Consider the following 18,515-nt stretch of genomic DNA (forward strand, 5'->3'; position numbering starts at 1 on the left):
GAATTAAATTCTAAAAATGTTTTCGTGTACACGTGAATATTTAAAAATTTTGGAGTAGGATAAAATATCTCAAAAACGCACGCAAAAATAAATAAAAAATGTTAAAAATAATATTTATTTTAAAATCGTAAATAATGACGTCACTCCTTATATCTACGTGTAGTATTTCCGGTTTCCGCTTTAAAGCCCCCGCACCTTGTAAGGAACATTTTGACCATAGAAAAAAAAGAGTATAGAAATCCGGCAAACAATACTTTGTTGACATTTCAACCAGAGATTATGTCAACTTTCTAGGTTTTTCTTAATCGAAATGTTCGTAAAAACAACCATAACATGGAAATGAGCAAATTACGATCAACTAAATGAAGAAATCAAAGCAATATTCCATAGATTCTTGTCAGTTTTGTTTTTGGCTGGAGAAATACAACTTACCGCGGTCAGTGAAAGTAAGAACGCCAACCGTTTCATGATGTCACTACTGAAAAGTGACACACTGATTACAGTCATTTGGCGCGGTATTTGATAAATGTAACTTTAAAAAATCATATCTTTGTAAATAACGCACAAAAAAATTAAAAATGTATGTATTTTTGCTTAGTTAAATAGTACGCTAATAGAAAAAAAAATATTAGAAAACAGTGGAATTCCTCATTGCTGCGTTTTAATCGAAATGGGTTGCCTGTAAAAATAATGATGACGGAACTCATTTGACAAAAACGCAATAATGTTTTAATTTCAATCATTTTTTAACTTAACTTTCAACTGGTATTTAGACTTACAAACAAACATGCATTTTAAAATTATTTTTATTATTAAATTTACATATTTATCTAAGTTGCAATTTCAAAAAATAAGTTCCCAGACAAATACAGCAAGACATGCTGCTAGCCTGGTAAAAAGGCTTTATTTTAAAAAAGATATATAGGTACCTACTAAAAATAAATTATACACATTCCAAGAGATGGAATGACATATGGGGAAAAAAAAAGAAATGTAAAAAATGAAACAATACCTTCTTTCGCCCTAGAAAGAGCCACACATACTCTGTTGTCTGTAGAAAGGAATCCAATATTTCCCTCTGGATTATTTCTCACTAAAGAAAGCAGAATTATTTTATTCTCTTCTCCCTGGAAATTATCCAGAACACTAATCCGTACATCCCGCAAGGCTGGCATATCTTGTCGTAACTGAAACATACAAACAACATACCTAAGTGAATACATCAAATTATTATTTAATCTATTGAGCAATATTTCTGAACTGAAAAAAGTCCCATATCCGGTCATTACCGCATCAAACCTCATTATGGAGTGCCGTCTCTTATCCGGAGTATGTTTATGTGAGATAGCATCTCCCTTCCGGCCAGCGTTACCTAGTTCTTATCTGCCTTTTGATAACTCTTTTTTCTATGGCAACGCTTTTTGTCTCTTTAAGTTGGTATTACAGCTGTCTCTGGCAGGGGAATATTATTCCTTTATTTCAATTGACATCGAAATTCCGTCGCGTTACCACCTTGTTGCGTTTTGTTTGTGTTTTTAAAATCTTTCGAAAAAGTTATTTTTACAAAATTGAAACATCGTAAAACTGTCGTAAGTCTTAACTCTTTCGCCGCTAAGCATAGATTACGTTTGTCGACACCCGTACGCGGCGGCATATTTTCAAGCGCTAAAACTCACGGATGAGATTTTTAATTCGTCTAGTTTTGAGAGACAAAGGCATTTATCGTATAATTTATCTTTTAGTTATCTTCCCAAATATTTGAACTTCAATAATCAAATAAGTTTTTATGTGTACACAAAGAAATTATATGCCATATAACCGATTATATGCCATAGGCCGATAACTTCTCCAGAAAATAAATTTGAAGTTGAATTTTTCTGCAGCCTTTTGGACACTACCTTAATTTCACTCAATGAAAGATTTGAATTGTTAAATGAGTACTCGGAACCTTGTTTTTTTTTGTTCAATATAAAAAAGAGATTCCGGAAAAATCAGACCTCAAACTCTGTGGTGATCTTCAATTGAAATTAACAGTAGATTCTAAATCCGATATAGATGGTTGTATGTTGTGTGATGAACTCAAGTCTGAAATCATTTTTGCCTGATTAGAATGTGGTTACTCCTGTCATTGTTTTAAATTTTATCGGAGATCGCAACTTACAAGAATTGTATCCAAATGTATGGATAGCGTTGCGAATATTGATCACTATACCTGAAACGGTTGCAAGCGGGAGAGGAGTTTTTCTAAGCTTAAACTGATAAAAACTTATCTACGATCGACGATATCTCAATCTAGATTGACAAATTTGGCATCTTTGTCAATCGAAAACGAAATTGCGGAAAATATAAACTTTAGTATTTTAATAAAAGAGTTTGCCGATAGAAAGGCTAGGGTAAAATTTTAATAGTATTTTTTAATAAATGGTTATTTCATTATAAACCTTGCCTTTTTTTTGTATGAGTTTAAAGGGATGGAAGATAGGGGGCGCCATATAAATCCCGCCCAGGGCGATGGTAGTTCTAAAACCGGCTCTGACTATAAGGGACAGACATAATAATTTAATTCTAGAGTATTCATATTATAAAAGACAATTAAATGGATTCATTCATGTAAAATACCGATTTGCATTTCAAAGACCATTTATAATAAAAAAAAGTTTAGTTTGTACCTTCCGAAAATGAAACATTTGTCCAGAATAAGCTGCCAAAATGGTAATTTCGTCAGGTTGATATCCCTGCTGAATTAAGTACTTGGCTAAAAAGAGAATAAATTGTGCTTCATGGTCATTTAGTCGGCTGGAAATGTCATCCACCTGTGAAGAAATTGTACAATGTGAGTTACGCATGTTCTCCGAGACTGCAGACAAAGACAAATTCAATCCATGGCTATTTACACATTATTCTATTTTTACTTTCCTACTAGAAATAACTAAGATTTAACGGAAAATCATTCTCGCTTCACTCATTGCGAAATCTGATTTGAGTCTCTCTTATGTTGTTCCTCAGTTTTGAGGGTCATGATCGCTGATACTTTCCCCAGCCATTCTGTTGACAATGCGTCTCAACCCTTCACGGCTCTGCGTCCACTCCACAGCTCCGAGTGGGTCGCCCGTGACGTTGTTTTCACCCGGTCGACCTATGGAACTGCAGCTCTGCCTTTCTTTCTTCGTCCCGGTACACTGCCCGTGATAATTATTTTCTACATATTTTCTGGGTCTCATCTGGCTATGTATGAGAACTGCAGAATACGTTGACAGCATATGGCTGAACGGCGAACTTCCAAATTAAGTTCCTTTAGTATGGGGATGTTCGTTCTGGGTGTCAGCATCCAACGCTAACACCCTATATCGAAAGCATCTATTCTCTCCTGCTCACATGGTTTAACTGTCCACGTGTCGCGAACATGAGAATATTAGAAACACAGGAATACGTACTATGTACATTTTTGTTTCCTTCTTTCATCTTCTTCCTGAATGTTGGTCAGTCGAGTCGTAGTATTTTTTTTAGTCTCCCTACTGCTGCAGTAATATCTTTATTAATTCTACGGCTAGCCAATTATAACTATAAAATTAACAGCAATTTTATGTAGACAGAATGATTAACGTTAAATAGTTTACATGGAAAATGATCACTGAAACCAGCCAAAGATAAACATGCTATGTGTGCAATAAAGATGTGGATATAATATGTATTGACTAAAATGTAGAAATGCATTTTAGCAGAGATTTTTACATAGAACATTTTTAAGAAGTAGTGAATAAAGTAGTCGTTAAATAGTCGCTCTTCACTGACATGGCAATTTTAAAACATAACATTAAAACTCAGGTTGCATTTAGAGCTCTCGCTCCCACCTACCTTAGATTCAGGCACGGTGTGGTCGATAAAGAATAGATTCTTGGACACACCCTTAATCGGTTTATACAATAACACACTTTGATGGTTCAATAAATCCTTGTATATGGCTGGAGTGATGAGGTTTGCTATTTCCGGTCTCATGCGGTGCTGAACCCCCAACTGGTAACAGTGGGATCCATTCTTCACCATTCTCTCAAACAGAGAAATGTCCAAGTTAAACTTTTTCGCCATTTCGTAGGCGGCAGTTATAGGGCGCAGCTGCTGATGATCACCTAAAATATTATTGTCACTTAGAAATTATGTTCTTACATCTAACACAAATTTAAGTAATAATGTAAAGAGATTTTTCGATAGAAATTGAATTTCAGTCAATGAAATACACCAAAAATCATCAAATTAGTAACAAATGACTAAATATTAATTCTCTCTTTCTACCTTTCTTGACACTTTTTGTTACTATCTGCGGCTCTTTATAGGCCCCCGCAGCTACACAGATCTGGCGGCTTAAGGAAATGGGAATTTCAGTGCTATGAGAAACTGGATATAACAAATGTTTTCTTACACTCAGTAAATATTAAGTGTTTCATTAAACGGCGAATTTTCTTTAAAATGTATGAAAAAAATTATAAAAATAAACTACTTTAAATGATGTCATAAGTTCTTCAAAATCAACCAATGATAAGAGTATTGTAATAGATTTACAGTTTCCTAGAAGCCAACCCGCCAATGACGACCACTCACAAAAGAGAACTAGTGACGTCACGAAAGTAATTAAAAAATTTCAAAGCTTTAAAAAATGGGAGCGATGAAAATACGATGCATAAAAATATTTTTTTTCGACTGAAAGATTTTTAAAAAAAAACATTGAATTTCCTACTTATTTATTTTACAGAAACAAACAGTGGACAATTATATAATAAAAAAAAGATACGGTTTAAGGACAGACCAGCGAAGTTTCTAAATAAAGATCATACATACTAAATTGTGGTACAACAACCCTAATTGTGAAGAATTTACTTTTTAATACTTCTAGATAATTTCTATCTGCATTTAGATTGGTAAATCGGTATTAATTTTACGAATTTATTATGATAATGTAACAGGAGTTTAGAGTGTAAAAAAAACCTTAAATAACTGTCTTATTTTTATTAATAACCCATTTTTTGTAATCACACCGAAATGAGGAAATGGTTTTCTAATAATGTACGGGCTTATTCTATAAAAAAATCTTACCCTTTTTTTAGAAAAAAATGATTAAATGTTTATTTAAATGAACATAAGAGATAGCGAAACTTTATAAGAAAAAGCATGAGAATATAGCATATCAGAAGAACGACAGAGAAACTATTTGTCAGGCGGAGCTTGAGTGAGAGAGAGAAAACAAAACCGAGAGAGCGAAATACAGCATTATATCACTTGCAAGAAAGAGAAGACATCACACGTGTGATGTTTCTTGTACGCACCGAGCAAAGCGCTGCATTTGAGAAATATTTTCATAATTTAAACATTCTGCAATTCCACATAATTTATCTTGCCTCGAAATTTGAAAAACGAAGAATTAAGAATTTATATTTTCATAGGAAGTTTGAAAATGCTTATAAGTTTTTGACGTAATTCATGGACAGGCCATTATAATTTTTGTAAGCGTTTATTGGGGAAGAGATTTGGAATGACATTGGTTTTATTTTTTTAAGTCTCTGTACATTTTTAATGTTGTATGTTAAGTAATTTTTTAGGTTTTGTTTCAATATTATTTTATGAGTATGTTTCATCAATGTTTTTAGGTTTTATTTCAATGTTGTTTTAAGAGTATGTTTCATCAATGTTTTTAGGTTTTATTTCAATTTTGTTTTAAGAGTATGTTTCATCAATGTTTTTAGGTTTTATTTCAATGTTGTTTTAAGAGTATGTTTCATCAATGTTTTTAGGTTTTGTTTCAATGTTGTTTTAAGAATATGTTTCATCAATGTTTTTAGGTTTTATTTCAATGTTGTTTTAAGAGTATGTTTCATCAATGTTTTTAGGTTTTATTTCAATTTTGTTTTAAGAGTATGTTTCATCAATGTTTTTAGGTTTTATTTCAATGTTGTTTTAAGAGTATGTTTCATCAATGTTTTTAGGTTTTGTTTCAATATTATTTTATGAGTATGTTTCATCAATGTTTTTAGGTTTTATTTCAATGTTGTTTTAAGAGTATGTTTCATCAATGTTTTTAGGTTTTATTTCAATGTTGTTTTAAGAGTATGTTTCATCAATGTTTTTAGGTTTTATTTCAATGTTGTTTTAAGAGTATGTTTCATCAATGTTTTTAGGTTTTGTTTCAATATTATTTTATGAGTATGTTTCATCAATGTTTTTAGGTTTTATTTCAATGTTGTTTTAAGAATATGTTTCATCAATGTTTTTAGGTTTTATTTCAATGTTGTTTTAAGAGTATGTTTCATCAGTGTTTTTAGGTTTTATTTCAATGTTGTTTTCAGAGTATGTTTCATCAATGTTTTTGCTTATCTTAATAAAATTCAGTGTTTTAAAATGCATTCAATTAAAATAGTGTCAATTAAAATAGTGTCAATTAAATAATATCAAATGGAATGCACATAATTTTTACTCATTTTTGCAAAAATATGCTTTAATTATATTTTTATTGTGTAATAGGGATCATTTATAACATAAATCATCAGAAAAAAAAATGGTTTTTAACTAATACAATATTTTAAATTTTACATTGTGTTACATCACCAGATCTAGAGGAACTTTTCAGCACAGCTTTTTGAGGGTTAACATAAATTTATTGATGTGACATGCATTTATTTAACAAAAATGTTACATTTTGTTTAGTTCTGGTCTTTTCCATGATTTATTGTCCAGGTCGAAATATTCCGTAAAATTAAATTAGTCAATAAATTTATCAAAATATCTGAGCAATGATTGCTCAGTTCAAGTTCAGCGGTTTTTAGATGGTTTTTTTTTATTTGTTAATAAGTTTTGTAATTTTGAAATTACTCCGCTCGTGACGTCATGAGTTGTCATCAGGGAGTTTTGCTGACATGTAAATGTAGAGCCCCGTATCGTCAAAATACACTAAATGTTGAAAAAAATGGCTACCAGGAAACCGGAAATCTATCACAACACATAACAACGCTGTAATTGATTAGTTGATTCACAAGAAATTATGACGTAGTTCAAATTAGTTCATTTTTATTAATTCTTTCATACATTTTCAAGAAACTTCGTCACACAATTAAACACTAATTTTTATCGCGTTTAAGAAAACATTTTTATATTGAATGTCTTAAATTTTATACTATGGTTTTCTTTGATCGGCTGAATAATCAACTTTTTTTCTGTAAATTTTATCAATTTGATCAATCCATAAGAGTTTTTTGACTTGATAATTTGTTTAAAAAAAATAGATGTCAACGCTATCAGGTTACAGAAAGTTCCTTGAATGATGACTTTATAAACCATTTATTTTTGTGCTGGCATCGTAGAACAAACTAGTCTTCAGCGGAACCAAAGCTCTGTTGTGTAATCTGATACAGCAACATAAACCGTTTTATATTCCTGCTTGTAGAACCAAGAACCAGCCTGCCTACTATGGTAATGATAGGAGGAAGAGTAATGTCTTTACTCAACAGTATCTCTTTGGATATCGACATCTATCAAAGAGGATAGCATCTTTTTACTGTAATTACAGGGTATTTTTATTTTACCATATGTATTTTATATTCAAATAAATTTAAATAATATTTTGTAAAAAAAAGGTGTAAATTAAATACCTATCATTATAAGGTGATCGCAGCTCTTGGTAAGAGCAACTAAGACATGAGACTCCATAACTTCAGCTGCTTCCTCCACGATAACTGAAAAGAGAAACATTATGCGCAGGAATAACATTTGAAGACATTTTAGTCTAGTTTTGATACTGTAGTAGTAGCTCAGAATCAGGTGTCCCAAGATTTGATTCATGCCCTACCACAGCATAATTTCAATTTTCTAACAGTTATTTTAATGCCAAAAATCTCCAAAACCAAACAAAACGAACTCGAATTTTGAAACTAAAATTACCCCGGGTGAGTAGAACAAGTTAAGAATCTCATACCGTGCCAACATTCAGCCCCAAGGAATCCGAGGAGGAGCAAAAGTTCGATTAAAAATACAAACATCTACATGGCAACATTCGAGGCAAGAACTTTAAGATCAGAAAAAGACCGAATAAGACTGGACATCCTCGGAATATACATAACAAGATTGAGGAGAGGAAAAGTTCAATTTAGATAATGTTAGTATATGACCACTTGCTGACTTTTTGTGTCTAACGGTTTAGAGATATGCCCGTCTTTTCGTCAGGACACTCACTACACTAACATACAAATACTAAAATACACCTTGATCTTCACCGTAGTATGCATAGTGTCAATGAAAAAAATACATAAATTAAATGCAGAGTTATAGGGGGATGCAATCACCACCGCGTCTCAACATGATGAAGAGGCGGGTACATCTCGAAACCGATAAGACTTAAAAAGTTGGTAAGTGGTTATTTACTAATATTTACAAACATTAGTTAAAATGTTCGACCACAAAGTTGACGCTTTAAACATAAACTTACCGACTAGACTGTCTGATCTTTTCTATGTTCCTAACATATTTTTATTTATTTGAGGCCAAGAGCCCTGTGTTGGGTTGGGATACAGCATAATAGAAAGTGGAAGCACACATATTATTAATGAATATTACAAATAAAATTTATTATATAACCTTTAATAAACATTAAAACTAACTTATTTTTCCTTCCAACTATTTCCTTGTTTTGTCCATATTTCTTTTATTTTAATTTATATGAATAGCATTGTTTCTATTAATTATCATTTTATTTTTTATATAGTTTAAACGGTCGCTATATTTTATTACAATTAAGTGAATACATCTTATTGGATGGCAAGCCCTACTTTTTTTTATATATTTTTTTTAATATTCTCTGTGTATAAACACTTAACCTGTACATCTGTTTGTATTCTAAATAAATAATATTAAATTTAGATGTTACTTTAGTTATATTTTTTTTAATATTCTCTGTGTATAAACACTTAACCTGTACATCTGTTTGTATTCTAAATAAATAATATTAAATTTAGATGTTACTTTAGTTTTTTGGCTCTCCAATAAATTATGAATCTATTTTGTCGGATGTGCGATATGTAAGGGCTAGGCATTGTATGATGGTAGGGGTAATCCGGTTTCATTGAGCATTCTAAAAATAATATTAGTACTTACGAGTAATTTAAATAAAATAAAAATTATGGGACATTACCAATTGGTGAGTGAAGTGACCTTAGAACGGACTGGAGTCTCGCAGCACCTGAAGTAGTTATTCCAACAACATGAGAATTCCTCAAAACATCCAAATCTAGTCCATGCACCAATTCATCATGAGCACTTTTTTCCGATTTGTAAATTTCCTAAAAATGTACAACAGCATGTAAATCTATATTTTTATGTTCCATTAATTCAAAACCAGTAAATTCACAATCTGTTAGCCTTAGAATAGGCTTTTGTCTAGTTGGGTGACGAATTGTAAGTTGGAAAAAAAAATTATCTATACATTAGGGTGGATTGATCTTGTACGGAGAAAAAAAACTTAATTATCAAAACAGCCCTAGGCGGAAAAGATATAATGTAGAATAGGGAAAAAATAAAATAAAAAATATTTTTTAAGGTTAAGGTTTGCCACGAGGGGGTTGAATTTTGTTTTTTTTTTTTTTAAAAGCCATGTTTTGGTAAAGTGATTTTGGATACTAAATTAATGTTCTTCTGCAATATAAATATGCATAAATTATAATCATTAATCAAATAATATATTATGATGACTTTGATAATCAACCCTTTCCCCGCATCCTCTCAAATCAGTTCGTAATTCTGGATAAAACTGCTGGTCAGGATAACATGCGTGACCGCTGTTCCCGATAAAAAAATTACTATTATATTGTGCGAGTTGATGAACTTGAACTAGATTTAAAATACATGAATTGACATATTTTCGGGCCTGGTTGTGATATGCCACCAAATATGCTGTCTACCTGTGAAAATGTAATCTGGTATGTATTTTGGCATTTAAACCGACATATAACATATGAAAGACATTTCTGCACCGTGTAAAAAAATTGTAAAAAAGTTAGAAGATATCAAAAAATGAGCATCAATCCCAAAAATTAAGTACAAAATTAAGATAATTTAATTTTTTTATTTATTTTATTGGGTAAACAAACAGAATGTACAATAATATTGACAATTTATTTGTATATTAGTGTATAACACTCATGCACACACCAAATAAATTGTTTACACTTAATATAATAATTTTAATTATGTTAAATGTAACAAACGATAGCAGAAAACATATGAGCAAACGGAACCAGCGTGTGAGCGAGACTTCTGACTTTCCAATACAGCCGAATATTGTTGAAACCCCATCCAAAATTCTTAAAGACCTCACAATTGAAGAACACAAGATCAGTATGGCATTTGTGATCGAACACAGGTAGCTATCGTGTCAGCTAAACGTCAAGATGTTGGCCTTATATCACTAAGCGACGTTTCGAACGTCATTAATTGAATTTTAATTCGGCTTGAGAAAACAAAAACTAGAATCATTTTACCATCTCAGCCAGTTGTAGCAAATTCTGATCTGATTAATTTATATTTTGACCAACGTAAAGACAAGATCATAATAATAAGAAAAAGCGAAAGGAAAATCAAAACAAAAAACACATAAGTCTGGTAAAAAGGACTTGAGTCCGAGTATATGGGAAAAATATTTGTAAATGTCGGAAGAGTTAGAAAAATTGGAAAACACAAGATAAGGTCTGATATTGTTCTCACAAAACTGGTTGCGATTGGATTCGATGGAACAGAAACAGAAAACGCTCAACTACAATGAAAGAGGTCTGAAGATCAATGGAGTTGTAATCAACAATATCAGGTAGACCGACGACACTGTTTTGCTGGCAGATTCCATTACTGATCTTCAGGAGCTGTTAAAAAGTGTGGATGCATTTGGCGAACAACTGGGTCTTACAATTAATGTTGATAAAACAAAATGGATAACATTTGGCAGACTTGACTCCTCTGCATTTTCTCTCTAATTAAAGGGTAGTGACATTGAAAAGGTGGACAAGTTTAAGTACCTCAGCAGCATTCTAACAGAGACCCTCGACCCAGACATAGAAATTATAATAATCTGAACTTGAAAATAAGGCAGTGTTATGTGTGGTCTGTATTGTTTTATGGCTGTGAGAAAGAAACGACTGTGAAGGTGAACACTGTGAATAGGCTGGAGGCTTTTGAGATGTGACTACATCGCAGAATGCTTAGATATCTTGGATAGACATGATAACAAGCTCAGAAGTCTAAAGTAGAGCTAGAACAAAGAGAACAGAGAACTTTTAACCACCATAAAAGTTCATAAAATTTCGTATCTGGGGCATATAATGCATGGAGAAAAGTACTGTTTGCTTCATTTGATTTTGAAGAAAAGATTAAGGGTCACCGAGGGGCTGGAAGAAAGCAGATGTCCTGGCTGAAATATACGAGGACTGTGGAGTTCATTTGATTTTTTTGAAAAACATCTTAAGGAAATAAATAGGATTAAAGCGCTGCAGTTGTGATTTCACTTACCTTTGATGATATTAAAAAGAAACTTACTATGTATTTATTGTATTCGATGAGCTTTTCCAAAGTAGCTTGGCCGACCCATTCCCAATATAAAGACCATCTTTCTTCAGCAGAGAAAGATTCGGCAGTCCTTGGAAATCCCTCAGGAGAAATCATTTGGATCTTAGCATATCTCTGGTCACCCCTATTTAACCGCATCTTGAAAAAAAATGAGGGTGTGATTCAAATAATATTTTGATAAATATGTTCATATAAGTAAATAGTAAATATTCATTATTAATGACAATTACTTTTTTCTGGGATTGTTTAATTCCATACCCCCCTATAATTGAAAATGAAAAAAATATATATTTTAACGTTACTTTACATACAAAGAATAATACTTTTAATTGGTCTTTGTAATTTGGTTAAAACTCCACTAAAAATTAAAGAAAAAAAATTGTTTTGTCTGGTAGTTTATTTTATAATTTCAGTTCCTGGTTAATTAGTCTAGACTGTCCTTGTCTCGTTTTAGAAGGTTAATAATAATAATAATTCCGGTTCACGGTAAGTCAACGGAAGTTAAAAGTTGTGTGCCGAAAACTCTCTATAAATTGAATGTTCACTTTCAAATGACTATACAATGAAACTGACCAATAACGGATCGGCATTGACACTTCATTTGTATTTGGACATCATAAATACAATACAACGGGTCTCTAAAAATTATAAATAAATAATAAAGTAATTAATGAAATCTTAAAGGTGAAAGGAAACGATCCATTAATAAAGATTTATGAAAGAAAAATAAAGTGAAGATTCATCTGATTTGCTGACAAGCCGGTTTCGAAGTTTAGAGGGTTTCATTATTTTTCCTTTTATATTTTTCTGTTCATGTTTACCTTCTTAAAAATCGGTAAGTTAATAAGTTACATTTTTGGTATTCCATAAATCGCGTACTGATGTGCGTAGAAGAATGATGAAAATCACTTTGAGGCCTATATTTCCATAGCGCAAAATTTACACATTGAAATATGTATCTAATTATTGAAATATGTACATTTCGGTTTGGAGTCAATTGTTTATGAAAGTGCAACCTGGAATAGTGAATAGTGCAATCGAAAGAAAATTATGTGGAACAAGTGGCCTTTAAAAAATAAAACTAAAAAATCTGTCATGGCTAATGTTGCAGTCAGTCATGATAGTTTTATAAGTATATATTTTTTTAAATAATTATTTCCATTTTCAAATTTATTCAATTAAAAGATTCATGTGTTGTAACGCGTGACATAATGCGCTCATGCTATTGGTCGATTTGGAATAAATCCAAATGGCAAGTGACAGAATCAGGAATAGGTTTGGTTTGTAACTAACACGCCTGGACTGGATTTAATGGAATTAGTTTATTCACTAGTTTTGGAGAAATATGTGGCATTTTTGACTCACTTTCTTCAAAGTACTGGAATAAGTGCATTTTGAAAATATAAATTAAATTGTAAATTACCATAAAATGTAGGGGTAATTTTACCGGTTTACATCTCTAGACTTTACATACTGAGGATTTATTTAAATGGTTAATAAGAAATATATTTTCTAATTATTACCGGAGGGAATAAATCAAGGGATTGAATTCCATCAATAATTGTCAATAAAAAAGAGAAATCCAAGGTTCTTTTTAACAATCTTAACTTATAGAATAGTGAACTAACCTTTAGATGTTCTAATTCATTAGTATAATCTTCAATTATTTGTTGATCTGTGTTCGGTGATTCCTTCAAATTTGTAATGTGTTTTTTTAATTGATCATAGGAATATTCTGAATGAATCACTAAGTTTTCCACACCAGTTGAATTATCTATGAGGAAGGCAGGTCGATGTATATCATCGTCACTTTCACACTCGTAATAGCCTACTTCGTCACTTGACTGGCTATCATCACTCGAGATACTTTCATTATTATCTTTCGATATTAATTGAACAGAGTCAAAATTTGAATCATGATATTTGTAATTGCGTAAATCAGTAAGCAACAGCCAATTCACTAGAGCTGGTCTTTTTCCATCGATGAACTTTTTCAAAAATGTGAATAAATTTAAAGGTGCACACATTTTGAATATACTGTTTTCAAAAGAAAATATATGTTTTCTGGATTGGAGGGATTTTCGAATGTTTTGGTTTACTTCAATGCGTTGCAAACATTTAGAAAACATCATTTTCAGATTCACATTTTGGTAGCCCGATCGCCTCATCCGAGATAAGTTATATTTTTTTAAGGTCTCGTTTTTCGATTGACCTCCAATTCGCACCAACTTGTTAGTCACTTTAAGTAATCCTTCCAGGAATTGGTCTAAGGCATGATTTGTGTAGCAAACTACCAGAATGGGGGGCATTTTTGGTTGAGGCGAGTGCAAGTAACAATTTCGCAACAAAGTTGATGCGATCATTAGTCCTACATATGTTTTACCTGTACCAGGTGGGCCTTGAATGGTAACGAATTCCCTCATTAATGCCATTATGTATGCATTGTACTGTGTTTTATCTAAACCAAATTTTTCAGTCCACTCCACTGTCAATACCTGATGTAACATTATAGTTTTTCCTTTAAACAATGAATAATCAGTAAATCTTTGCAAATATTTTGGAGATCCATCAGTTGCCTAAAAACAAATGTGCGATAAAACATCTACTGAATGCATTCAAATAATTATAGCATGTATTAATATTTATTGTCAATAATTTATTTATTTAAATAGATACATAGGAAAGGGCATTGTAGATTCACAAACAGGCAAACCATCGTGCCATTTCCCTGTAAGGGTGGGTAGAGTAGCTAGAACATAATTTCACTCTGTCTTTGCATACAGATCTCCCTTCCTCTACATTTATATATCTCATGCACGCCCGCCGATTATTCTGACTTTTGACATGTCCGTCTTCAAGTATTTGTTGGATTTAGTGACGCCATGTCTTTCTTGGTCTTCTTTGATTCCTGCGTTTATCAACATTTACATGGTAAATCTTTGAGCCGTTTTTTCGCTGTCCATTCACTCTACATGTCCAAACCAATGCAGAACTCCTTATTTTATTTTGTCGATAATGCTTATTGCAGCCTTACATAATGTACGGATCTCGACATCTGTGCACCTATCTTACATAGTTTTACCACACATTTGCCTGAAAATTTAATTTCAACATCATTCAGTCTACTTTCATTCTTGTTATTACTATTCCATACTTCGCTCCCATACAAAATAGTCGGCACCAGAACTCCCATCGTGAATGGTGCCGTGTCCCACGTCTATTATAAAAATAAACCAACAATGATCGGAGCTTAAACAAATTTAAACGTAATAATAATAAAAAAATAAATCGCCATATTAAATAACTTTAAAAGGTCCAACTGTCGTTCGAACCGAACTACACCGGGCGACCACGTGACCATACTATGCAGTCCTTTAACGTACGGGCTGGCACGCCAACTATTCCCTGCTGGACCTTGGACAAGTGCGCATGTCTCTCCCGCATTCCAATAGTTTCCCGCGCGAAGCGTAGAAGCTTCTAGAACTTTATTCATACAAAAAAACGTGCCGATCATAAAATGTTTCCTCAGTAAACCTGCTTGGTGGATAAATAAATCAAAGCAACGCTCATTTGAAATAGGGTCCGTTAACACATTGTAGTCGGGCGCTTCGAACAATAGACTCTAGCCTATAGCGGGTGTTTTTCGCGATTAGCGCAAAAATATATCGCTTTCTTAAAATTGACACAATTTCTAAACCAAATAATATTTTCGATCGAAATTTTCAAAGAAATCATATTTGACATTTGATCATTAAAAATAAATAAATTTAGGTAAAAAGTGGTCAATAATTGGTTTTACTTTGCATAATCGGTCGGAACTATCTATGATTTCTTCATTGTTAGAAAAATGCCACGCTTTCCATATCTGCCGAAACCGGTCTCTGGACATCGTTTTAGCAAAATAAGGAGTTTCGGTTGTTGGTTCAGTAGACCAGTACTCGTGCCTTATATCCTTTCGAACTTGTCCCATCAAAATAATCAGCCCCAAAAACTTTTTCATTTCTTTCAAAGTAATATTTTTCCACTTTCCCGATTTTTTATATAATTTGTAATTATGTGAGTTTTGGTGGTAATATCTATTAGATTCGTTTATAAAATATTCAAACAAATCATCACCGATAAATAACTCTATCGCATCACTTACAGTTTGAGGACAATGGACATTTGAATTCAAACCGCGGCGGCCTAAAAACGATTCCAGAACTGGAGGATTATCAAACGATGACCACTCGTCCACATCCTCATCTGAGCTCGTCTCCGAATCAGAATCACTTTCAATAGTGCGACGGTGAAACGTTCTAGGTCTTGGTATTTGTTCATCATCACTCGGTTCTTTGTCTGACAACTCTTCAATGTCATTATTCCATGAACAATTAGATAAATTGTCGGCATACACTTCATCGTCACTATCATTGGCTTGTAAAGACATTTTTGTAGGGGTAACGTCCTATACAATGCTAATATATTCAAATAAGAAAATACCAAACAGTAAACAAAACAGTGCGAGCGGTATGAAAAATAGTCCAATACGTGAAATGACTCAAACTAAACTGGAGATTGAGATCGCATAAAACTCTAGATTTCTGGCGACGCCTTTACAAGTGGCACACTAGCCAATCCGGACAAGGCATCTCAAATAACGTTGACAGACTGTCGCCTAGCACCCCAGGTAGCAAATCACCCTTCAAGGCGTTTTATTTCACGCTGATAACAAACCCGTTTAATGCCGTTTCCCGCCAACAACCGACAGTCGACAAAAACGGCATTTGCCGTGTCCCGCGGTTGACCGACAGTCCGCGAAAAACGGCAAATGCCGTGTCCCGACGACAATGTGTTAAAACAAGCCGTTTCGTTATATCGACCACTCTTCATATTCATGGAGCGTCTCGTCACCCCCACAATTTAATCGGATCCACGCACGATGATCTCGTAATGGCGTCTCGCGCGGACCTTCAACTCCAATAACTTCATTAAAGCGGCGGATAGTCAGGCTCCATCTCCTCTTCATGAAAATTCGCTAGGATAGTTCGAATCTACGTATAACCGGTATTTTCTTCGAGCATCCACTGTCAAGGTTTGTGATTCAGATCCTATCCAACACAGTGCCTTTGTCATCAGGAAAAGTGAATTTTACTGTTCTCACAAGAGAACCCCTGGCCAAATTTATTTGGGTTGCTATTCACTTTGAAATAATTTTGCTAACATTCTTGTACATTATTAATCCACTGAATTAAATTCAATCAAACTGTTTTTCTAAGATAACCCCTGGCCAAATTTATTTGGGTTACTATTCACTTAGAAATAATTTTGCTAACATTCTTGTACATTATTAATCCACTGAATTAAATTCAATCAAACTGTTTCTCTAAGATAACCCCTGGCCAAATTTACAATTTAAGAAAACCTGTACTTTAAAATAATGGCCACTGTAATAACAATTGAATTCCCAGAGGAATAACCCTGTAAGTTGTCCTAGAAACAGTTCAGTTCAAACAGCCGTTTAAACCGCCACAACTTTATGCCGCTCACGCAAAAAACCGTTCTCTAATTTTCTATAGTGCCAATTTTAAACAATTATCCCCACTACACGGTCCAGTTTTTTCTGCCGCGCACGCTGGTGTTATTTGTTTTGTGTTTTAGTGTAATCTTTTAGTGTTTTTAGTTATTTTAGTGTTATCATAAAACTTATTATTTTGCTCTCGCAAAAAAAAACCGTTCTCTAATTTTATATAGTGCTAGTTTTAAACAATTATTCCCACTACCCGGTCCAGTTCTTTCTGCTGTGCACGCTCGGGTTATTGGTTTTTGTGTTTTAGGATATTCTCTTAGTGTTTTTAATGATTTTAGTGTCTTCATAAAACTTATTATCAAGTGGGTACACACCTCCGACAGCAAACTTAGACTCGCCCAGTACCTTGTGCCGAGTAAAGCCGAGGGAACACGAGCTAAGCCGAGCGTAATGTGTAAATGTGGGTACACCCCTACATGATACTTACTTCGCCTCGCCGATTCTCGTTGCGAAGAAAGCCGAGTTACTACGTGAGGCGTTCAGTTGTATTTTATGAATATCTGTTTATTATAGTAAATAGTTTTAAGTAAGATGCTTATTTAAACTTATTGCATTATTAAAGTACATCTAAACAGCAGTTTTAAAGTAAATATTACATTGATTTCTTAAATTTTGAGCCATTCGAAATCATTAAAAATTTCGTAAAATAATTTTCATATTCGTTAAGCTTCCTTTTTATTTATTTACATTTACTCAATTTTTTTTATTTTATTTTTTAAATAATTTAATTACTTATTTTTATTCGATATCAATCAACATGCCTTTCTTATTAGACTTACTCCCGAACAGGAAACAGTGGTAAGTACTTATAAACTATAATTATTTAGCTGAACTAATAATTAACATCAAAATAAACTGTACCTACATGTCAGTATTATCTTTAATTTTAAAATATATGTGAATATACATATTTTTTTTTATTTTTATATATTTATTTTTATTATAATATTATTTTTTTTTTTTTTTTTTTTTTTTTTATTTATTTATTTTTTTTTTTTTAATTTTAATTACTTATTTTTATTTGATATCAATCAACATCCCTTTCATATTAGACTTACTCCCGAACAGGAAACAGTGGTAAGTACTTATAAACTATAATTATGTATATATATATTTAGCTGAACTAATCATAATTAACATCAAAATGAACTGTACCTACATGTAAGTATTATCTTTAATTTTAAAATATATGTAAATATACTTTTTTATTTTTTTTTATTTTTTTTTTATTTTTATTTTTTATTATTATTAAATTTAAACCAAGTGTATACTTTTGATTTTTATTGATTTTCATATTACTTTAAATTTCTATTGAAATGTCATCCTCTTCTGAGGATGATGGTGGGGGGAATGAGCA

The 18,515-nt window shown here is 32.4% G+C and overlaps 1 protein-coding gene across 1 annotated transcript in view; it reads right to left on the reverse strand.

The window, feature by feature from the left end:
- LOC148280943 (NFX1-type zinc finger-containing protein 1-like) overlaps nucleotides 1-14,263 on the reverse strand; it is a 31,449-nt gene extending 17,186 nt beyond the window's left edge. The window contains exons 1-7 of the mRNA XM_088227550.1: nucleotides 13,218-14,263; nucleotides 11,560-11,727; nucleotides 9,170-9,317; nucleotides 7,635-7,718; nucleotides 3,856-4,127; nucleotides 2,670-2,813; nucleotides 1,013-1,187 (exon numbers count right to left, since the gene is read on the reverse strand). Coding sequence (XP_088083676.1) covers nucleotides 1,013-1,187; nucleotides 2,670-2,813; nucleotides 3,856-4,127; nucleotides 7,635-7,718; nucleotides 9,170-9,317; nucleotides 11,560-11,727; nucleotides 13,218-14,096 — 1,870 coding nt within the window. The 5' untranslated portion in view covers nucleotides 14,097-14,263. The remainder of the gene's footprint in view (nucleotides 1-1,012; nucleotides 1,188-2,669; nucleotides 2,814-3,855; nucleotides 4,128-7,634; nucleotides 7,719-9,169; nucleotides 9,318-11,559; nucleotides 11,728-13,217) is intronic.
- Nucleotides 14,264-18,515: the final 4,252 nt, after the last annotated feature.

This window comes from Micrasema longulum, unplaced genomic scaffold (assembly GCF_059751315.1).
Source record: "Micrasema longulum isolate JH-2025_06_02 unplaced genomic scaffold, ASM5975131v1 h1tg000510l, whole genome shotgun sequence".
Classification (NCBI taxonomy): domain Eukaryota; kingdom Metazoa; phylum Arthropoda; class Insecta; order Trichoptera; family Brachycentridae; genus Micrasema; species Micrasema longulum.